Source organism: Salminus brasiliensis, chromosome 10, assembly GCF_030463535.1.
Source record: "Salminus brasiliensis chromosome 10, fSalBra1.hap2, whole genome shotgun sequence".
NCBI classification, from domain to species: Eukaryota; Metazoa; Chordata; class Actinopteri; order Characiformes; family Bryconidae; genus Salminus; species Salminus brasiliensis.
Window position 1 is genome coordinate 37,896,333 of NC_132887.1, and position 23,159 is coordinate 37,919,491.

A 23,159-nucleotide genomic window follows, 5' to 3' on the forward strand; every position below is an offset into this window, starting at 1 on the left:
TCCAGAACCATGTTCTGATCATCCGCAGATGATGTTCTGCACTTGGTTCAGACATTTATTCAGACAGTAATGATACATGTTATGATACAAATGATTTGTAAATGACTTTTCTTTTAGTTTCATTGGCTTAAATCTATTACCTTCACCTCAGAGTATTTGTCATATGAAGATCAAGAGTCCAGATGTTTAAATATGTTGTAAAAGAAAGGCTGTCATGGGATCTGCCTTGCTGTGAGCCGTGCTGTTACTAGGTTTTATGAATCCGCTCCAGTACGTATCAATATTGGTACAATATAGTATATTGGCCAGTATATTATATTAAACCTCCCTGATTAGGATGGGCCTAAGCTCAGCCCAGTTAAATGAAGGCTGTCCACTCTGATGTGGGGAGCCTGTGCAGCCACCTACAGGCTGAGATTTTGGATCTTTGCGTACTCCCCTTAAATATCTGCAGGCTCTCGGGAGTGTGCGGGAGTCTGTAATTGGAAGATTAAGGCCGTCAAGGATGTTAACAGAGCTCCGTTTACTGAGAGAACCGAGTTCCGTTGTACAATCAAATGCAAATTGGCTCTGAGAACAGATACCTGCAATGAGACCGCTTCCCTTCGGCCCGAACGCGTTCCGGATTTGCCCGCGAACTGCATTTGTATGTAACAACACGGCCCACGCTGGTCGTTCATGACCCCAATTTGCATTCTCGCTCCTGCTCATGTCCATCCATCTTCCTGGTCGCTGCGTCGTCATGGAAACGGATGGCGGGGAAGCCAAGCTGCTGCTCCATCCAATAGGCCACCGTCAGCAACTTCACGTCCTGGAAGGACTGTCCAATCAGCTGCAGTCCGACGGGAAGGCCTCTGCTTGAGAGGGCTGTTGGTACGGTAACAGCGGGAAGACCTGGGGGAAGAACAAAAGAGGTGGAAATCATCTGTCCAGAGACCTGGACCATCGTCTCCCATGAAATTTCAAACCCGCTAGGTCTCATTCTGACGCTAGATGCCGTACTCTGACCTCAGCTGTGGTCAGAGCTAGCTGTAGATTTTCGCGGCCATGTCAGCAGTTCTTTAAAAACATGGTAAACGATTGAACGGACACTGGGATGTCCGATTTCTAAAATGTGAGATGTTTTTAAACGCCACTCCTCTGCATCTAGGAGGAGTGCGATCGAGGACGCATCGTAATCGGATGACTCGGACCAACATTCGGAGGTGGTCTGAGACACATATGACCATGTTATTCTTGCAGTATGTGAATGCCAAAGCGCCACCCGCATCAACCTCGTCACTGCCCAGCCGGAAAATACACAATAACCGCAAGACCACACCATCCACCGTCCCCACGTCTCCTGTGACCGCTAATTGGATTTCTCACATCGTTTCCATGAGCGTTCCAATCCAATAATTCCAATCCAATCATTAGCGGTCACAGGAGATGCATAAAACGTCTGTGAGCGTGTGAACGAGGCCTAAATCTGTGGTCTGGAGACTACGAGATGTTCCTTGATATTGCCATTAATATCTTTGCGATAATTCAGCACGGAAATACGGATCAACCACTTCCAGACTCTGTAGACTCCGCCCTTTCCATTGCATCTCATTGCCGGACAGTACGTGATTCACATCCGGAGTTACGAGGCTGTGAAGACAGGCCAAGATGCTCGTCTCTGCCTCTCGCCGGGCCTAACTGATGGAATTCGCAGGTCCATCATCTGCCGCTCATCTGCAGTTGATGGACTTCTGTGTCAGTCTGTGATTTTGTGTAAAACTGTGTGTAACATTTTTTAAACTGTTTGATTCATACGTTCCCCTGCTTCAGTGACGCTGAGACTCGTTTAGTTTCGAGCACCAAAAGTATTCGTACACATAAGGACAGGTATGATTTCACAAGTAATTTGAAGAATTTCTAATACTGGAGTTTTTAGTTGTTCAGGTTTAGGGTCAGTCTGTCTCTTTACACAGTGCTCTACATCACATGAGGTCTCATTACAGCGAGAGCTGAGACTGTGCTGAACAGTTGGATATAACACATGTGGGTTCTATCTTATATGCAAATGCCTTTAAAGGTGAAATTAGGAAGATATGCAAAAATAAATAAATAAATAAATCGAAATAAACTGAATACTGAACCGTGCAGTGGAGTGGGCAGCACTGGGCAGCACTGTATAAACACAGGCTAATGACCGCCTCGACTACTGGCTCGATGCCAAACACTCTTTTGGGACAACTGTTCCTCTTTAACGTGGGTGAGCGATTGACCCAGCCCTTAACTCTCCTCCCGATGATCATTCAAGGGTAATTGGCAGCTTCAGAACAATGCTGTTTGCCAGGGTTTGTGTGTTCAGTGTGTTTGGTCAATAGCCAGAACCGAGGGGAGTTGGTGGAGATTACAGTGTGCGATTATCAGAGAGGTCAGAAAGGTCAAGGCAGGACAATAGAGGCTTATCATTAAGAGCAAATTCCTCAGGTTCCCTTCTGGTCATTGCAGGTTGCAGGTTATTGACTGTGGCTCATAATTACACCTTTTATACACCTTTTGTTAGCGCTGTGGTCACTTTTAGCACAAACTAGGGAACTAAATGGTTCTTTTGTCGTGTGGATGTATTTACTGGGGAACTTCATTTGTGTTTTATAACCTTTGTTAAAAGTAGTGGCATAATAAATAATAAATGAAAGATGGAAATGAGAACATGATCTGCTACGGGGCCCACATTAGTTATCTGCAAAGCTGATCAACCTCAAACAAAACAGACAATATGAAAGTCAAATGTGTGATGAGGTGGCATGATAGCGCTCTTCCTGGCAGTAGAATAGCTCATAATGAAGAGCTCAGTGACTTCTTTTTTTTTTTTTGCCCCCTTTGGCACAAGGCAACGCGTGGCATTTGTGCCCTGCTAGATCTGCCCCAGCCAACCGTAAGTGCCATCATTGCCATCAACTCTGAAAAATAGCTCCAGCCTATTCTCCTCCACCAAACTTTACTGCTGCCGCTCTGCAGCCTGGGTTGGTATTGTTCTTCTGGCTTCCACAAACTCCAGATATGTCCACTAGACTGCCAGATAAGTCTCCAGAGTAAAATACAGGTCCATCTCTTCAGGTCCAAACTAATTCATCAGATAAAAAGATAAAAAGATAAGATTCAGACGCGTGGTTTCCTAATTTTGAATGAATTCAAGTTCTAAATATATACAGCATAAGTATTATTATTATGTATTATGTGATATGGGTGTCTTTTATCAATCATTTATAAATAGTTCTGATCAGAGGAGGTGGGTCGGGTCCCCCTTGTGAGTCTTGGTTTCTCCCAAGGTTTCTTCCTCCAGCTCTGAGGGAGTTTTTCCCCTTGCCACTGTCGCCTTTCTTAGGTTATCATGTCTTCTTATGTTGTTGATTTCGTGCCTTTTTACTGCTTACTGATTCTGTAAAGTTGCTTTGTGACAACACTAGTTGTAAAAAGCTATACTTATAAATTTGATTAGGTTTGACTGCTTATAGTCCCTACGTCAACAAGGGGTCCAACGTCTAAACTTGCCCTGTTAACACGTTCACTTCTGTTGCTTTTGGACAGTCCAGCACCTGAAGACGTACAATATGTTTACGCATTTCCAGGCCAATTTCTTTCATGTTAAGTCGTGCGAGTTCGACGAGTTAACACAAGTGCAGTACTTGAGGTTATGGACCAAACGTCTAAGAAATCAGAGTTTGCAGACAGGATGTAGGGTTATGTTTCTATCCATCAGATTCTTTGTCGTCCAGCAACCCATGCCTGAATGTTCTCGACAGGTGGCTATGGCGCCGCAACCCTGGCTGCGAAGCGTGACCCTCTGTGCATCAATCAAACAAACACTGAGTTTCCACTGATCCTGGGTCGTGACGTGTCGGGGGAGATCATGGAGTGCGGGCTGGACGTGCGCTACTTCAAACCAGGAGACGAGGTAAAGCACTCCAGTAGTCCTCAAATTTGTGTGCTTTAATTAATGGGCAAAGCATCTGTGAAACTCACACTTCCAATCTCAAGAGTCTAAAACTCCATTTAGCCATTTAGCAAAAGTAACCATTAGGAATAGTAGTGTGAGTGTACGTGCCTTGCTCGTTATAGCTCCACTGCAGCAGCAAACCATGGACATTTCACTTCTTGTAAGTGACCATAAGGGCCAGCTGTACGCCTGATGGAACGCGTATTCACAGATATACCCTGAGATTTTCAGTGTCTGAATTTTGCTTCTGTAGTTTAGCACTGGAGATACAGGGCTAATGTAGCCAACAAGCAACACAAGTCAGGCTGCACACCTGCAAAACTTGCCTGGAATGAAGTATTATGTAAATATAATACTGTGCAAAATTCAGAGACCCTTTAAAAGGTGTGCTTATACGATCAACAAAAAATATGAGCTTTAAACTGCTGTTTATCTGATGGGGGAAGGCCTGTATGGTCTATCTGGTCAGTCTTGCACGGTTGCTAGGAGTTGCCCTTATTCATTATCAAATGACGTTGGAAGTTCAATAAACGTGAGTGGTCTCCGAGCCCCTCACAGTACTGGAAGCCTGGATCACACTCTCCGGGTGTGGGTGCTGCGTACCTGCCATGTTGACTGGCTGGGTGAAGATGTCTTCCTGGGCACTGCGCGTGCGATTGTCTTCCTGGATGAAGTCTGAGTAGCGTGCTGCGTCGCTCAGCGTCGTGGGCGTGAGTAGCACATCTACACCTGACTGGAACACACGGCGGAAATCTTCTGCGATCAGGCGCCTGATCTGCTGGGCCTTCACGAAATAGCGGTGGTAGTTCCTGCAGGTGGGAACAGAAACGATCGCAGCGGTAAACAGAGCTGATCAATGGGGCCCCCTTTCAAATTGGGTCATAATGGGGCGGTCATAATATTTGGATATATTTGTGAGGGTATATACGTATACGTGCACGCAATCATGGTCTGCGCTTGCACTGTGCTGGTTATAAGCGTCTCACTGTTTCAACAGAAAGTAGTTTCCAGAGAGGACTCGACTGCGGACCACGCTGTTGAAGCCCTCGTGGCGCGTGGTGGCATACAGCGCTTCAGTGGAGCTGTCCACTGTGCTCCGGTGACCTGAGGAACAGCACGCAGAGGAGGACAGTCAGCAAAATGCTTCATCTCACATCACAGTCGTGGAATGGAAGGACTGGCCGAAATGACAATATGCAAACAGAGGCCTGAGGCAAAAGTTTGGGCACCATGCACTGAAGCGATAGCAGCATCAGCAGCATCAGCAGCGTCAGCAGCATCAGCAGCAGCATCGCTGCCACGGCATTAGCATCACTCCTGCGCCTGCTGCCAGCCTGGATCAACAACGCTACCATGGCGCTCACCCACGCCCAGCATTGCTGTCACTGGCCTTGCCCAGCATCGCTGTCACAGCGTTAGTCACAAGCCATGTCCATGAGGTCCTGGCTGCTAAGGGGAGTCCGAGTGGCCTTTCCTCAAATGTCTTTGGGTGTCCAAACTTTTGAATGGTGCGCCTTTTCTCTGTGTGGTTTTTTTTTTTTGTAACCGTTGCGTACCGTACTGGAGGCCGTCGAAGCGGGCCATGTTGGACGCCACCTCGGCGCAGCAGAGCACGTAGTAGCAGACGATGGAGCGCTGTGTATGTGGGAGCGAAACCTCTCGGACCCGCGCCCCAGCACGCTCAAACATGGCTGCCACACGCCCCCACTGCGAAAGAGTCTCAGCCGACAGCCCCGGAGCGTGGTATTCCTGCAGCACAACAACGCAGGAATGTCACGGACAACTGACGTTACCAAAGCAAGGCGAGAACAGATTTGTTCACCAATCTCTATTCCCTGGAAGTGTTTACGGGTTAGTGTTCTGATGCTATCAGGGCTCCAGATGAGAGCTGAGGAGAGGGAAAGCAGATTCGTTTCGGGTCATGGAAGGAAAGGGGGCGGTACCTTTGGAATGCCGACACAAATATCTCGGACATCAAAGTCCTCGGGAAGGCTGGTGGCTGCGTTAGGAGTCTGTACTGTGGTCGAGTCTTTTTCATCGCGGCCCTGGAGGACACCTGCAGAGAGAGAGAGAGAGAGAGAGAGAGAGAGAGAGAGAGAGAGAGAGAGAGAGAGACCTTTAGCACTACACTACAGCAACCAACCAAGACTCTTCCGTAGTGGAGAGCAGGGCGTAACCTAATTTAACAGATATGTGCTTCAGGTCGAGCTCATTAATAATAATAATTTATATAATAAATAATGTATATATATATATATAAAATAATAATCATCATTTTTCCTAGTGCTAGCTAAGCTGTTGCTATGTGGTTGCTATGGTATCCCAGGTGGTTGCTCTGTGGCTGCCATGGTGTTGCTAAATGGTTGCTAGGCTGTTGCTATACTATTTACAAGGGGTTGATATGGTATCCCTGTTGGTTACAATGGTGTGGCTAGATGGTTGCTGTGGTGTTGCTGTGGTATCTCAGGTTGAAAGCTGTGCTTTGTTCCTAAGTGGTTGCTAAGCTGTTGCAATGCTGTTGATTAGTGGTTGCTAGGTGGTTGCTACAATATCCAAGTTGGTTGATGTAATCTGCATAAGTTGTTGGTATGCTGTTACCATGCTATTGATAAGTGGTTGCTACGTGGTTGGTACGGTGTTGTTAGCTGGGTTGCTGTGGTATCCCAGGTGTTTGCTATGGTGTGGACACTAGATCGGTGCAACAGTGTGGCAGGGTGATTACTATGTTTTTTTAGGCATTAGGTTTAGTGGTTGCTAGGTGGCTGGTACGGTGTTGCTAGCTGGGTTGCTGTGGTATCCCAGGTGTTTGCTATGGTGTTACTAGTGAGCTGTGAATGGCTGTGAATGATGAACAGAAGAGGGCCTAGGACTGAGCCCTGGGGAGCTCCTTGCGTTTCAGCTTCACAAAGCCAGTTAGCAGCTTTGGAGCTTTTGGTAATTGGTGAACCTACATACCCAGCACTGTAGCTACATCGCAAACACTCCTGGTAATGATGCCCGGGACGTCCATGGAGTTGACCAGAGGGATGAGGCCGTGGCGGGAGAGCAGGCCATAGGTGGGCTTCAGAGCCACCACACCACACAGAGAGCCAGGGTTACGCGTAGAACCGCCTGTGTCGGACCCCAATGCCCTGAGATGAACACACACACACAGTCGCGGGTTAACTGGGATGCTAATCATTTTTAGGTGCTGCCATGGTGAAGGAAGACCCCTCCTGAAGACCCATTACTCACATGAAGCTGCTGAGAGACGCCACAGCAGCCGCACTTCCTCCAGAACTCCCGCCTGCGATCACCCAATCAGAGTCAGGGTCCTGCGTCTGGCTCTGCTCACGGTAGGGGACAGCGTAACTCCAGGGGTTCCGCACTGGACCGAACACACTATCCGTACTGCCCGATCTGAAAGTGAGGGAGAGCACTTTATTAGGAACGTCACGTACACCTACTAATGTTTGCATTTATCTAATCAGCCAATCGTGCGGCAGCAGCCCAATGCAGAACATCTTGCAGATACAGGTCAGCAACGTCATGGAAATGTTCACATCAACCATCAGAATGGGGTTACACTGTGATCTCAGCATGATGGTTGGGGTCAGAAGTGCTGGTTTGAGTATTTCAAGAACAGCTGACCTCCTGGGAAACTCCTTGTTATGATAGGTCAATGGAGAATGGTCAGACTCGTTGGGCAGCTGACAGAAAGGCTTCAGCAACTCGGATGACCACTCTGTACAGTAGTGCTGAGCAGAAAAACGTCCAACCTCGAGGTGGGTGGGCTACAATTGTAGAAGACCACGTCAGGTTCCACTTCCATCAGCCAAGACCAGAAAGCTGAGGCTACAGTGGCTCAGCACAGGCTCACTTACACTGGACAGTTGCAGCCTGGAGAAACGTAGCCTGGTCTGATGCATCAGGATCTCTGCTGAGGCTCACAGATGGTAGGGTCACAATTTGATGCCGACATCAAGAATCCATGGACCCAACCTGCCTTTTGCCAACAGTTCAGGCTGGTGTACTGGTTTGGGCCTGCTATTACCCGTCATTCATTGCTTAAATGCCACAGCCTGTCTGAGTATAGCTGCTGACCATGTGCAGCACTTCATCACCATGGTTTACCCATCTTCTAACGGCTGCTTCCAGCATAATGCCTCAGTTCTTCAGCTCTTCGGTGGCCTTCCCAGTCACTGGATTTGAAGTTAACGAGATGCCCTTGGGATGATGGTAGAATGGGGGATTCGGTGACGCAATCATGTCAGCATGGACCAGAGTCTCAAGGGTATGGTTCTAACATCTTGTGGATTCCATACCATGAAGGTTGGGAAGGTCTTTAATGCCTAAGGGCTCAATCTAATGATAAGGTCAGAGATTTTCACCCCTGCTACCATTAGAAACTAGTTGTGCAAGCTGACCAGACATAAAAATAATAATAATAAGTGACGTTACCCCATGGCAAACTCGTCTAAATTGTTCTTCCCTACGAGCACGGCGCCCTGGTCCAATAACTTCTGCACCACTGTGGCGTTGAATGGAGGACAATAACCTGCAAACAAACAACAAACACATGAGAAGAGGCAGGTGAGTCAGACAGACCTTCACCGATTGGCCTTCCTTTGTCTCATTATTTGATTACCTCTTAGCATGTGAGACGCACAGGTGGTCTCTATGTTTTCCGTGCAGAAGTTGTCTTTAACAGAGAAGGGAACACCATCCAGTGGGCCGAGAGGTTTACCTGATGACCGCAGACAGACACAAACAAGGTCATACGTTAGAATCATCTCCGTCAGTTCAGTTGCCTCCAGCTCTGATGCACGTTATGTGGGTAGAGACGAGCCATCTACTCAGCCAGAGAGAAAGAGAGCAAGGCCAATTGTGCTCACTCAGGCTCTGGATACTGATGGCAGGCAGCATCCAAGGGTCTCTGTGGTCCCATCTACATCGCAGCTCAGCTGTTTCCACAACCCACTGTTGTAGCAGTCTCTCTACATTGTGGATTTGATGTTTCCAGGGCTTGCAGGTTTTTTCTACATCCTGACTTGGAGCCCTCATGTGCCAGCCGCTGGAGGGAGTGTACTTGTAGTCTGAGACCTACTGGGCTGAGGGAGAATTTCCTCCTGCTCATAAGGACTCTGGGCCAGCGAAGTGAGTAAGTAAGTAAGTTCGAGGACTAAAGGTTTCTCACCCTTACCTGCTGGGGTACTGTGGGTGTCTTGGTGGCTATTTTTGTTTTAATTGATGTAATTATAAGTTGGTCTAGATACTGGACAGTGTCATGCCATAGCTATACAAGGTCACACACCTTGGAGCAGCCTGTGCTCGGCCTCTTGTGCCTGCTTCATGGCCAGCTCCTCTGTGACAGTGATGTAAGAGTTGAGGTAGTGCGTCTTCTTGATGCGGTTCAGGCATTTTCTGCACAACTCCGTGGCCGACAGCCTTCCCTCCCTCAGGGCCACAGACACCTGGGAAGCGTCACACAATTGACATCTCACTGCTTTTTATCTTTTATCAAACCCCAGGCTACGGGACTGCAGCATAGGTTTACATTTGGCACATTCATAAACGCAAGAAAACTCTATATATATATAGCACAATATTCCAGTATTAAAGGGAAACTAATCAAAATTAAAAAAGTGTAAAAGCCGCAATCGCACTTGTCACAAACACGCCTACTCGCCTCTGAAAGTGATCCTGCAGCAGTCTCTTGATTTTTTAATTAAATTAAATACTAGGAAAACACCCTTCTGATGATGCATCTGAAAGGTGGGAGGAGCCTGTGGAAAAAACTACAAACACTTTCCGGCTAGCTAGCTGGCTAACGCTGAAGGAAGCCAGATAGCTAGGAAACAGACCAGCTGATTATGCTATGAGTGGCAACCCCATCAGTCAGGATTTCTTTAATCACCCCAGTAGCTGAATGTTGTGTTTTTTTTCCGCAATGCTTTCTGGGTATTGTAGTACCAGGCCACTGATGTGTGAAATCACTAGTTTAACAGATACAAAACTGATTTCTCAAAGGCTGAGGCTGATGGATGCTGGTTTATACTGGTCCCCAGCACTTGCAACACAACATCTGTTGGTTCCTGCTGGACAACAGCACTTAAAAACACAGCTGATATTGTCCACCAGCACCTTAAGACCAGCTTAAGACCCCCTTCAACAGCACTTAAACGATGACATACTATTTAAGGCTTATGATGGCCCAGATCTAAGCTTGAGGTATTCTCTGTATTCTAGCCCATACAAACTAGCTGAGGCTATTTTCAGAACCACGGACAGATCGAGTAGACACACACACACACACACACGCGCGCGCACACACACACTCCTAAGGGCATCTCTAGGTGGGTCGATTACCTCCTTTATGGTCAAGCCCAGCATTACTGCAGAAAAGCCTGTCCTTGGTCTTATTTACTCTCCAAAGTTCACACCACGACTCCTCGACTGGGCGCTGACATGTTTGCTCCCTGCTGACCCGAGTGACGCGCAGGATTCCTGCTCTGTGATTCGTCGAGAAAGCGCCGAGCCGCACTCTGATTGGCTGAGGCGACGGCGCTGCTGAGCGGGTCAGTCGAGTCGACGCCGGCTAGCTAGTTAGCCAGCTAGCTTCCTTCCTTCCTTCGTCTCTGCCTTTATTGCCATTTTTTAAAGACAAAAGCAGCCAAGACGAGTGTTTAACCCTTCAGAATCGACACACTGCGAGATTAACTAGTGAAATAGCTCACTACCCGAGGCTGTACCTCAGCGAATACGCTCCAGCGGGCAGGGTTTAGCTCTGAGGCTAACCGCTAGCTAGCTACGCTGGCGTTAGCGTTAGCATTAGCATTAGCTCGGAGGACAGCTGTCTCCAAGCGTCAGTTAGGGAGTTAGGCAGTTAGGGACTAAGGGAACAGTAATAAAGTGGTAGTAATAATTTCTCTCAGGTGATGATGCTTGTTTTAAGAAAGGTGGCGTGCGCTCGGTGGCTCAGCCTCCATAAGCTGGCTCGGGGCGGCTCGAGAGCTGCAAGGACGCTCAGCACCTCGGCCAGAAGGAGCACAGTAATGCCCGCCTGGGTCATTGACCAGTATGGCAACAACAGCGAGTTAAGATTCACCCAAAACGCCTTACTTCCCATTATACACTACCCCAACGAGGTCATTGTCAAAGTCCATGCAGCTGGCCTGAACCCCATTGACATAAACATGAGGGGTAAGTGGGACCTTCCTGCATCTTGTTGTGATGTTCGCTAGATAGCTGCTGTTTCCCCACTAATGCATGCATGCATGTATATATGCTGTACCACCATTGGAAGTGCTTGATGAACCCATGTCCATTTCAGAAAAGCAGAGAATCAGTGTGGCTGCGGTAGAAGTAAGTACACTCCTAAGCTCCTGAGACAGCGAAGACTGGCTTGTGGGACAGCTTAGACTGCAAAGAAGCCAAGATCCAGAGCCAGGTTCTGGATTCCCACTGTCCTGCACGTTTCAGCTGGGAGCGTTTCCATGCGAGCTTCATCAGGTGTGAACGCCCACCCAAACATAGTCAGAGTTCATGCTCCTGGCCTTGACCCCGTTGACATAAACATGAGGAGTGAGTGGGACGTCCACCCGCTCTAGCACTGTCTACGGCTTTCCCAGGCATGCGTTAAAGCCTTAGGCCTGGTCTTAGACACGATTACAGGTCCAGTGTTGTCTCACCTTTGACGTGCTCGATCCATTTATAGTGTACAGATGTTCAGCAAGTGTCTGTTTCAGGCTCTTGCAGGATTGTAAAGCTCGGGCACGTCCTAAAAATGTGCAGCTGCAGTTATTCAAAACTGCATTTACTGCAGTTAACCCACCTGCACAACTGGACTGTTCCAAATACACCATCGTGACCAGTGACGTGTACGATTTGTGATGGGTAGGAGGCGCTAGGAAGAGCTCACATGGCTAAAACGTAGGGTCCACATGACTACCCTGTTTCTTTAGCTTCTCCGAGTATATGGCCGCCCTTGGTCATTCAGCACGACCTGTTAGAAGACTGACCGCTGGGGTCTCCTCTACCTGCGTCAGACCAGCTGCCACCCACCAGTCCGACCACCAGGCTCTACCACTGCCGGTGCCAGACCAGCTGCACACCCTCCTGCCACTGCTACCTGCCTAATGGACTCTTAACTATCGGCCACTGTTGTTATTACCACCATTAACCGTCATTACTCTCATTACTCTGACCATCATTACTTGTACTAAACCATCATTATTATATAGACTTATTAGGATTATGCTGCACACCTGACCAGTACACCAGGTTTGATGTCTTTTATCAATCATTTATTAATAGTTCTGATCACAGGAGAAGGATGGGTCGGGTCCCCCTTGTGAGTCTTGGTTCCTCCCAAGGTTTCTTCCTCCAGCTCTGAGGGAGTTTTTCCCCTTGCCACTGTCGCCTTTCTTAGGTTATCATGTCTTCTTATGTTGTTGATTTCTTGCCTTTTTACTGCTTACTGATTCTGTAAAGTTGCTTTGTGACAACACTAGTTGTAAAAAGCTATACTTATAAATTTGATTAGGTTTGACTGCTTATAGTCCCTACGTCAACAAGGGGTCCAACGTCTAAACTTGCCCTGTTAACACGTTCACTTCTGTTGCTTTTGGACAGTCCAGCACCTGAAGACGTACAATATTTTTACGCATTTCCAGGCCAATTTCTTTCATGTTAAGTCGTGCGAATTCGACGAGTTAACACAAGTGCAGTACTTGAGGTTATGGACCAAACGTCTAAGAAATCAGAATTTGCAGACAGGATGTAGGGTTATGTTTCTATCCATCAGATTCTTTGTCGTCCAGCAACCCATGCCTGAATGTTCTCGACAGGTGGCTATGGCGCCGCAACCCTGGCTGCGAAGCGTGACCCTCTGTGCATCAATCAAACAAACACTGAGTTTCCACTGATCCTGGGTCGTGACGTGTCGGGGGAGATCATGGAGTGCGGGCTGGACGTGCGCTACTTCAAACCAGGAGACGAGGTAAAGCACTCCAGTAGTCCTCAAATTTGTGTGCTTTAATTAATGGGCAAAGCATCTGTGAAACTCACACTTCCAATCTCAAGAGTCTAAAACTCCTTTTGCCAGGTAGCTCTTGGAGGCGTCATTAACACAGAGGTTCACTTACTTTTTCTAGCCTGCACTATAGATGGTCTGTAATTGTGACTTGGATAACGATCAGAACACAGGAACTTCCGAAGGCTTCGCCTACTTTTTCTTGCCGCTGCACACATGGCCAGTGCCTGTAGTGTGATCAGCTGCTGCAGACTCATACTTTGAATAGAAAAAGACAGAATGGATGCACATACAAGCTAGGCAGCCTTTAATAACTTGACAAAGGTTAAAGGGGACACACCTGTGCACACCTGTTTAAAATGTATTCCCCCATGACTTATCCAGACTCAACAAGCTAGCTCATATGTCAGGGTCAGTAATAATACTAATAATAATGAGGACCTGTTTGAGCCTCCGGCTGTTTCTTCACATTACAGGTGAACACATGAAGTCATGGCAACGTTTTGGAGTTGGGGATGTGGTGTTAGTGAAGGTCTAGCGCCTCTTTGTTCGGCTAATGCTGCAGCCAGGTGAATGTAGAGCAGGTCAGCCTGATGAGGCATCGCACAAAGGCGTCTCCAGGCGTCTCTCATCCGAGCAGGCTGTGTATTCTCAGTGTCACAGTGGAGGGTGACCTGATTTTGAGGAATGTGAACTGACAGAATAAGAGCAGTAGCTCTCTTTTACAGCAGACACATTAACACTTTAGTGTAGGGTGTCCGATATCTGGGCGTGAGGAACTGAATGGTGCCTGAATAGCTGGATCTTCAGACTAAATGAATGCTGAGAAGTGTATGTTATAGAGTAGTCCTTGAAAGGGAAGGAAATGGGCTTATTTTTTCTGACCATCCAGGTAATCTTCAATTTTTAATGTTAATCAGATCAAGTATTATGTGGGTGACTAGCGAAAGACGTTGACCTCAGACAAACTTTAGGAATATATCAAGGCGTCTAGTGACTGGTGAGGAACTAAGACTCCTCTTGTTGATTCCAGATGCCTTTTAAAGAACAGTAACATTTGTCAGAATAATAAACATAGAAAAAACTAAGATATGCAGTCAGGTCTGTAAGTATTTGGACAGTCACACAGTGTTTGTAACTGGTGACAATAGAACAGTCTAGAACCATCACTTCTCTGGACACTAATATTGTAAATAAATGGTGTCTGTAGGAAGATCCCATCATCTGTCAAACATGGTGGAGTCACTGTTAAGGCATGGATATGTATGGCTGCCAGTTGAACTTGGCCACTGGTGTTTATTGATGATATGACTGTTGATGGAAGTAGCTGGGTGAATTCTGAGCTGAGCTGATAGATGGATAATGACCAAAAATGGCCTGTCAGTGAACTGCTCTTTACGCAGTTGAGCAGGTTTTTCCTTTGCTAAAGACAAAACCGATGGCAGAGAGATTGACAAACAAGCAGCAGCTGAAGGGAGGACACTCCGTATGTTGTGATGTCTGTGGGATTGGCATCCAGGTTTAAAGATAGCATAACATTCACTTTAAATGGATGTGAAAGGAAGGCATAAATTTGCTGTTGTGGCCAACAGTCCACTGTGTTCCCCCTGAGAGTAAGAAGCGGTCATTTGATGAGGTCCCGGTGGTTTCAGCACGCTAAACACTAATTAAACCACTTTATATCAGGTCCACTAACCATGCAGTGCCGTGGGCCTTCAAGATCAAACGGAGTAGTAACTGAATTCTCAGGCTTAGTCTTATGATGAGACCTAATAATGCATTTGGTTGTTGTGATGCAGCTGATGGACTCTTGTATTCTGTTTCTTTTGGCTTTCAGGTGTGGGCTGCTATTCCTCCCTGGAAGCAGGGCAGTCTGGCCGAGTTTGTGGTGCTCAGTGCTAATGAGGTGACGTCAATTAAACCAAGCAATATACTCAGCTGTATGCTCTCAAGTGCTTACATAAGCCATGGCCAAGCAGTATGTACACAGTCAGTGATACTACTGTACAGTACCATGTATGTGTGTATATGTATGTGTGTGTGTGTGTGTGTATATATATATATACACACACACACACACACAGTCATATCACAATATTATGACCACCCCACTTCCCAGACTGTAGTCCATCTGCTTCTCTGCATACTCTTCTTGGTGAACGAATTGATTAATTCAAATTATTATTAAAACGAACTTAAATAATTTAATAAAAACAATTGATATATTTTGTCACTTTTATAAGTGCAACAATCCACTCAAGGCCATGCCTCACAGTGTTTTAACCACCTGCTGTGGCTTATTACTTTATTTTAGTATTGTATGTATTCCCCCCAGTTTTTTAGGCTAACCTTTAGTTCCATAGCCTTTTGTGCTGCAGTTTTCCCTCATAATGAACTCCCCTTTTGTATTGTGCTCTTCCAAATTAGAGCCAATTACCACACGCAAACAAAGGCTCCAGTGTCAGGGTGGTGTTTTCCTATGCAGGCTATAATGAGTCACTGGGCATTGTGTCTTCCTCTTTAATAAAGCATGAGTCAAACAATGAGTGTCTTTGGATGAATCGTGTATGTGTGTTTTTGTATATGTTTGGATGACTCAGGTGTCGTGTAAGCCGAAATCGCTGAGTCATGCAGATGCAGCGTCTATCCCATACGTAGCAGCGACAGCCTGGTCTGCTCTCGTCAACACAGGCGGTCTCAACAAAGACAACTGTGCCAAGAAACGGCAAGTACCCAAATACACTTTGCTGTCATTTCCACCACTTCATTGTCTCTCTGTCGCTTTGACCAAGCCACCCAAACACACAGACACAGTCCATGTCCTCAGTTGATCCACCCAAACCCCACACCACATTTTGTCTGCAGCCCCAGGTTGTCCTGTTGTGTTCAGCCACCCCAGAATCGCACCAAAGCTCATTCCAGCTCATTGTGTCCCAAAGAGCAGCTTCAGAAAGAATTGTAGCTAATAAAAGGCACAGAGCCAGGCAGCTCCCTGATGTAAGAGTCCTGAGAGACAGGACGACCCAACACCGGGACATCCCCACAACACTCCCCCCCCCGGGGGTTTCACTGACCAGCCAAACAACTAGTCTGGCTCTGAGGACGCTGTGAAGCTGGGGGTTAGTTGGTGGTCATTCAGTTTGGAGCTGGAGGGAATAATCGGACAAAATCAAATTCGTCCCATAGTTAAAAGTAAGATAAAATGTAAATTAAATGTAAATAATGTTTAGATAAGTATCTGAAGCCTGATGATATGAAAATACGTACCTTTTATTGCTTTCAACTTTATATATACATATTCATATATACCAGATGCAGAAAAGTACTATGAAAAATTATGAATGTCATTTTTTTAATTCAATAAAAAAAAATCACTCCTTTTATATATGTTTAACGTGTTTCTTATTTTTAAACGCAGTATTCTTATCCTGGGGGGCTCGGGAGGAGTTGGAACCTTTGCCATACAGGTAATGGATGAAGGGTTGGTTTTATTGTCTTGCCACTAACTTAACAGTCTAACTTAAAAGTACATTATCTTAAACATAACATTACGAATTCCATCAGTTACTCAAAGCAGAGCAGTGTAGAAAGTAGCTTTACAACTAAAATGTCTTTTAATGTTAATGAAAGCAGTAGTGCATTTACTCACTGTTGGTGTGATACTTTACCGTTTACAGTAGCTTTCCTGTGTCTTTTAACAGTTGGTGAAGTCGTGGGGTGCCCATGTAACGGTCACGTGTTCCCAGGATGCCGACCGCCTCGTTAGGGGGGTTGGAGCTGATGATGTTGTGGACTACACTTCAGGGCCCGTGGAGACGAAGCTGCAAGCTTTGGAGAAGTGTGTTGAGCTCAGGGCACAAAACATGACTCAGCGCTTGCTGATGATAATCAGAAATTAAGCAGGGCTGGTTGTTTAACAGAGGAGGTGTTGGCCATACAAACCTCTAATGAATCTTTTCACGTCTCTGTGATGGTTTAGGGCTGACCACAGCTTTACGATGCTCAAAAGTAATCTTTTTGTTAGGGCTGCATGATGAAACATACAGACGTTTTCACTAGATGTCAATAATCCAACATGTGATTAATGTATTATTATTAATAATACACATTGTGTCTCCAAGATTGGAGCAAAATAAATGACATTAGTATAATCTGCTTCTGGTAGATTTAGTTTTGTATCAAACTGCAAAAAAGCATCACACATTAATTTAATTTAATATATATACATACATACATAAAGGATAGTTATATATATATAACTATCATTTTCATAAAGTGTGTTGTGAAGGCTTTATAAGCCAGAGTAAACGGAATGAAAAAGGAAGTGAAGTAGTTTTAGGATTGTTACTCTTTATAATAGAGGAACAGTTTAATGGTTTCCCTGTTTCGTTTCAGTTCACCTCACTCAAATCCTCTGTAAATTGCCAGGAATAGTGGTAGATGGATTTTGAGTAAGGCACTTTTTGAACTGTGCTGGACTCCAGACCTCCAGGACTGGAGTTGAATACCCTGCCATGAGCAGTGGATATTGAGGAGAACCTGCAGAGTGTTGACCCTCTGAATTATTATAAAGATGTTTATTATTGTAGCCAAATGTTTGATAAATGGTTAAACTCCAGGCTCAAAATTTTAGCTTTTCCAAAAAGCTGAAACAATGGCTAAACATGCAGTATTCTTACAGGGGCCATGTCACGGAAAAAGAGATCTCTATTTTGAAGAATTTGATGATATAAACATTGGAGAAAAAATGAAAAAATCACCGTATTCACTGCCCAGGTCACACAGTCCACGCCCAGCTGCAAAAACTGCCTTTTTGTAAGGTCAGAAGAACTAAAGCTTTTACATAAGTCTGTTCAGTTCAGCCTACTGAAGGTTGGCTCTGCCATTCATGGTAAAATGATGAGATCTAGACTGGATGACTAGAGATCACTTAAAGCACAGTAGCAAAACAACAGCTTGTCTAATTCTTGGGGATAAGGAGATGGTCATGGTGAACTATGAGTGAATTATGGCTATTTTCGTTACATTAAACCACACAAATGTAGTAAGTGGGCTTAAGGTGCTAGACAAATGCAGGATTTGGGCCCTTTTAGACAAGGGACGAGGTTGTTGGTCAAAGGGTAGCATGCTCTTTCTCTATGATATAAAATATAACGTATAATGATTGAATAAATATATACAATATAATAAATATAATATAATAATAATAAATATGTTGAGAAGCACATGCAGTTAATAATTGTTTAAGAGCATGTTGTGTAAGATTTGCCCTGTATGTGTGTGTATATGTATATAAAAGATCTCCCTGTCTGTACCCCCCAGGTTTGATTTGATTCTGGACAATATTGGTGGTGAGACTGAAAACTGGGCGCTCGGCTTGCTCAAACCCTGGTGCGGCGCTAAGTATGTTACCTTGGTAACCCCCTTCTTGCTTAACACGGACCAACTGGGCCTCGCCGATGGAATGATGCGGAACGGAGTCACCATAGCAACCAAGGCTCTGAAGGTAGCAATTGTCCCAAACCTTTTCTTATAGTGCAAAAATTGGCTCCCGTTGTGCATGGTGTATGAGTGCATGGTGCTGCCTTCATGCTTAGGTGCTTGTGTGCATACACCACACATGTATGCACATGTGTGGTGTAAAGTGAGAGAGAGCTGTGGTAAACCATCCTTTTTCTTCTTCTCATACGGAGTTAAAGAGGCAGATTTGTACCCTATCATCTTTAACTGCTGTGTTCTCCGCCGCCCACCTCCTGGCCACAAAATCCGCAAACGTTCTTTCCGAGAAAACAGGGACCTTGGCTTCTTTCTTACTTGCGTGTTTTTCTTCTTTTACCTCAGGAGTGCATTCTTGCTCATACTCTGGCTCATTAGTGTGTGGGCTTAACGTGAGAGAACTTTTAGATTTAGCTGAAGTTAAGCCGTTAGATTAAATTTGATGATTGGTGTGAATGAATAAGGCAGCTGTTGTGCTTCTCAACAAATCTGAATATGCAGGACGAGCCTGATCTTAGAGTGCTGGGGAATGTAATACCGTGGTGGGGCACAAAATACTGATTTTCAGTTGTAAAAGTACTAAGGATAGTTTAAAATAATGGCTAAAGTAGTGGCTCAATTTCCTTTCCAGAAACGTGGAAAGGTTTCTGTCTTGTTAGCGTTTACAATAATGTTAAAGGTTTGCGATACCGTCAAGCAGAGTTGTCACGATACCAGATTCTTGATTTTGATACCAAGTATAGTATCACAATACTTGGAATACCAAATGTTACACATGCTAATCATTGTTTGAACAACACATGTTTATTGGCTTGAACACAGAAAACCATTCACACCATTGCTGCTTAATTAGTATGTCTGCTTTTTAAATAGCTCATTTTTAATCAATGGGAACTCTCTAAAGGTGCGATTTGAGTCGTGTAGATTTGAGAACACATTGATTTTTATGGACTTCCATATCTCTGAGAGAAGCCACAGTTTACAAATCCCACTGCAAGTGGCAAACATCGGGGACCAAGCACTAGAGCACAATTGCACCGTTGATGAGCAGTGCTTTTAGAGTGACCTCTTTTTTTATTTTTATTTTTTTTATTTTTTGAAAATTAGTGTCTCTTTTTCACTGCTCATGAGTTTTCATATCAGAAAAAGAACTGAAAGTAAGGTAAGTGAGCTTTCAGTACATTGTGCAACTCCAAACAGTATCAGATTTTTTGAAGAATGGCAGCACGCAGGGAACTTTACATTTCTTCTGATAACATCACTGTACTTTACAGTACTGCCCAGGACCGTCTTTCCGATGCTTTTCAATTATGCTTTTGTTGTTTTTTTTTTGGAAAATGAAAAAAATAAAGAAATGAAAACTGAACATGTCAAAACAGTCACAGTAGATGCATGCTGATTTCATGCGAATCAGTGAAAACCTCACCCATAGAAAAACAACTGGAGTATTCTAATGCTCATTTCCAGAAGCATTTTCAGAAAATGCTGGCATTTGCGTGAAAGTGGGGGAGATGTTTCTGAGGCAGGGATTGCCCCACCTCATCGTCAGCTGCCTTTTTTTTTTTCAGATGTTTTCAGATGATTCAGTTTCTGAATAGGTGAACTGTCTTATTTTTCAGACTAGGAATGATTCAGTCTGATTACGGCATTGTGGGTGTAAAGAGAGAGAATGGGGAAGACCTAAAAGGCTACGACTAAATTTATGTCCCTGATTGACATCTCTGGCTGTATGGGGGGGGGGGGGTATGTGCCTTTTTTTGCGAGGTGGATGGTATCTCTGATCTGATCACACTGAGTTAACACCCACATGCATACTTGCTGTAGTGTGGGGTAGATGAATATCTTCAGCAAGTTTGAAAAAAACAAGCAATGAGACCGCAGTGTTTTGTTTTTCTGGGCGTGTGTTTTATCGTTTTAGGAAATTTGAGCACTTTTCAGAGCAGCAGCTTCTTCCATGAAATGCATTTGTCTGTAATATCTCCAGACGTTTATTCAGCACTTTTGAAATGTGCTGCATGTGGAAGATATCCTTGTTACACTTTTGAAAATACCAAATTCTTCTTTTAATTTAACATTTGTTTTAAGACTCTTTAGAGTAACATTGTTCGAATAGCATTCACAGGATTGTTCATGTAGTGTTTTTAATCCCAGTGTGCAAATCAGGGTTGAATTGTCCACAGTATATATAAAAATGTTATTTAAAACTAGCTCTATTTTCTCCACAGTTTGGAGCTCTGTTTGGTATGAGTGTGGTACAACGGCAGGAAAAAACAAAGCAAAAAAAAAAAAAAAAGCTAGACTAATTGAGGTTTCTTTTTAGTTTGGTGCAGTTTGTTCCATCTAGTGCTATATAGCGCCCCCATGAGGGAGGTCATACAGCGTGTGGTTTGGGTAAACAAGACTAAAGTTACAACAGCAGTCCTCCTAAACCGCTACAGCTCCCACAATACCATGCAAATCCGCAGGCTTACAGCTTAAGGTTTCCAGGTAGGAAATGAGCTTGTGAAACAGTGTTTACTGTATATTCTCCATTATATTCATGCAACTGAACGTGCACTGAGCCGTGACTGGTACAAATACACGTAACAGCCGTACAATATACTTTTTTCATATGAGAGAAATACATGAAAACCAATATTTGACTAGACGACCAGCTGTCAAATGATTTTTCCATTTTAATTTCTTTAAGCATTCTTTAAAATTAAGAAGTTCAAACATTAAAAAATAAATAAATGTATTTTGTATTTTATTAATCACCACTTTACTCCAGTAATTACCACCATTTACCCTCAATAGCATGTGCCGTATATTCTCGATATGAATATGTACTGTTGCAGCCCTACAATATACCTTTATTACATGCCTGTTGGGTTGCCAAGTATATTGTACATTTTTCCAGATGACAGAAATACATGGAAACTGGTATTTGACAAGGTGTCAGCTGTCAAATGTTTGATGATTGATTTGATTGATAACTAATATAATAAAAAATAATTGAGAGATGCAGTTAAAGTGTGGTTTACACATTTTCACCCAATTATGAATTTAAGACGCAGAAATCGTTTGGGCTAAGGAGTTAAAAGTGCAAGATCCTCCCGCAAAAATGTGTATATATATAAATAAATAATTAATAATCCCTTCATTTGTTATCAGTGTTAAAAGTGATGCATGTGCCAAATAACATCAACCAACCAACTGGGATTTATTTTTTGTTATTCAGGCTAATCAGAACGTCATGCAGTTGTAACACACCTCGTCACGTCAGTGTTAAAACGATCTGTTTGGGTTCTTGTCGCAAAAACCTGCTTAGGATGCCCAGTTTAGGCCACCTGTTCTATTACTTTTAGTGACTAATACCAGATTTTGAGTCAGTGCTTCCATTTCTGAAGCCTCTGTGGAGGTAACCTCTCAAAGTTAGAGTTTCAAAGTAAGAATTCTCTTCTAAAGAGATTATATTAAATATAATATATAATATAAGAATAAATGAAAAATGAAGGGGAGGCTCCTACATGCCTTTGGCTCTTAATGTGAACTGAAGCTTACTGCCAGAGTATCCGTTTCACTGACCTTTTATTTTATGATGATTATTCATTGTATTATATTAATCACCACTTTGCTGTAAAGGTACTCGGCATGTTGAGTGGATCGGTTTTCAGTGCAAGACAAATGACCACAGTTTGTGAACGGTAGCCTCATGCTTAACTGAAACATCTTTTGGAAAACATTTTTGTTGTAGAAGTGTTCACTGTGTAAAAAGAAAAAAAGACGAAGGATGTTTGTGGGTTTTTTTTGGGCAGGAAACTAAAAGCTTCTACCCGCTGCTTTCCGCCTACTCCAGAAACATGCACGCATCTAAAGATTTTACCTTACATTTAAAAGATGAAGGAAGCCACCTGTACTACAGTCTGTATTAGCAGCACTGCTACTTCTGCTACTACTATACTCCACTGCAGCTTCATAGACGTTCGTGTTTTGTTGGTTTTTGTGTGAAAGTGATGAACAGTTTTGTTGAACTGAGAGAAATGCACAAAGTTCTGCAACATGTGAAGAGACAAGTGACGTAACGTCGCTGTCATGCCAAACTTTTAGTGGAAGTCAGTGTATAGAGATTTTTAGATATTTTCTGAGTCATTTCTGAGCTTTTCTATTGGCCCGTTCATCATGAAATCTTGACACAGTGTAAAAACAACTGCCAAATTGACATAATTTGAATGGAAAAATGGAGATACAGGTTTTTTTGTGCATGACAGTGACGATGAGAAGTCTTTTAAGGATTAATTATACTCCCTTTACATTCAAAAATTAACATTAAGCAAAACGTACTTCTCTGTGTCCTTCACATTGGCGTGGATGTTAAACAGAACATCCTCTAGAGGGCTTTAAACAAACATGGTGTCGGGGGAGAAAGTTGTGTTTTTGTGTTACTACAAAAAAGACAAAAGATGCGAGAGGAGTTTCTTCTTCGCCTTCGTTTCGGTATGGCAGTGGTCGTGTTTCACCTTGAACTGTCGGCTACACTGCCCCCATGATTTCCAGTGGAGCTGGAATCTGTACCAGTAAGCTTTCACAGAACCTGCACAAATATAAACAAAATGAACGCAGAGTACGAACAGAAAGCTTCGCCCGAATCCTTGTCCGTTTTTATTGTTGAGCATAAACGAGCCCGATAACCCACTGATG

General features: G+C 44.2%; 2 protein-coding genes across 4 annotated transcripts in view; one reads left to right on the forward strand and one right to left on the reverse strand.

Moving 5' to 3' along the window:
• qrsl1 (glutaminyl-tRNA amidotransferase subunit QRSL1) lies at positions 1-10,538 on the reverse strand. Of its 2 annotated transcripts, none has more exons than XM_072690014.1 (11): positions 10,319-10,534; positions 9,264-9,423; positions 8,598-8,696; positions 8,411-8,507; positions 7,205-7,369; positions 6,926-7,101; positions 5,914-6,026; positions 5,527-5,719; positions 4,957-5,074; positions 4,574-4,779; positions 1-894 (listed from the first exon to the last, which is right to left on the reverse strand). In XM_072690014.1, exons 1-11 carry the CDS (start codon positions 10,340-10,342, stop codon positions 677-679), a joined length of 1,569 nt encoding a protein of 522 aa, XP_072546115.1. In that variant the 5' UTR covers positions 10,343-10,534; the 3' UTR covers positions 1-676. The 2 variants fall into 2 exon arrangements, with proteins under 2 accessions (XP_072546115.1, XP_072546116.1); XM_072690015.1 differs by having other exon boundaries at positions 811-3,097; positions 10,319-10,538.
• The window catches only part of rtn4ip1 (reticulon 4 interacting protein 1), a 27,069-nt gene continuing 14,427 nt past the window's right edge, over positions 10,518-23,159 (forward strand). Inside the window, exons 1-8 of one of the 2 annotated variants that reach the window (XM_072690018.1) lie at positions 11,063-11,152; positions 11,283-11,461; positions 12,799-12,950; positions 14,821-14,889; positions 15,584-15,708; positions 16,402-16,450; positions 16,685-16,821; positions 18,306-18,489. In XM_072690018.1, coding sequence (XP_072546119.1) covers positions 11,446-11,461; positions 12,799-12,950; positions 14,821-14,889; positions 15,584-15,708; positions 16,402-16,450; positions 16,685-16,821; positions 18,306-18,489 — 732 coding nt within the window. In that variant the 5' untranslated portion in view covers positions 11,063-11,152; positions 11,283-11,445. Of the gene's footprint in view, positions 11,153-11,282; positions 11,462-12,798; positions 12,951-14,820; positions 14,890-15,583; positions 15,709-16,401; positions 16,451-16,684; positions 16,822-18,305; positions 18,490-23,159 lie in introns of both variants that reach the window. The other variant, XM_072690017.1, reaches the window with a different exon arrangement.

Excerpts from the sequence above, each read along its gene's own strand:
- qrsl1 (XM_072690014.1), bottom strand. The coding sequence starts at position 10,342 with ATGCTGGGCTTGACCATAAAGGAG. Across the intron at positions 7,370-8,410 it reads TTAGACGAGTTTGCCATGGG|ATCGGGCAGTACGGATAGTG; the intron begins GTAACGTCACTT and ends CCTCACTTTCAG. Across the intron at positions 6,027-6,925 it reads CGATGTAGCTACAGTGCTGG|GTGTCCTCCAGGGCCGCGAT; the intron begins GTATGTAGGTTC and ends CTCTCTCTGCAG.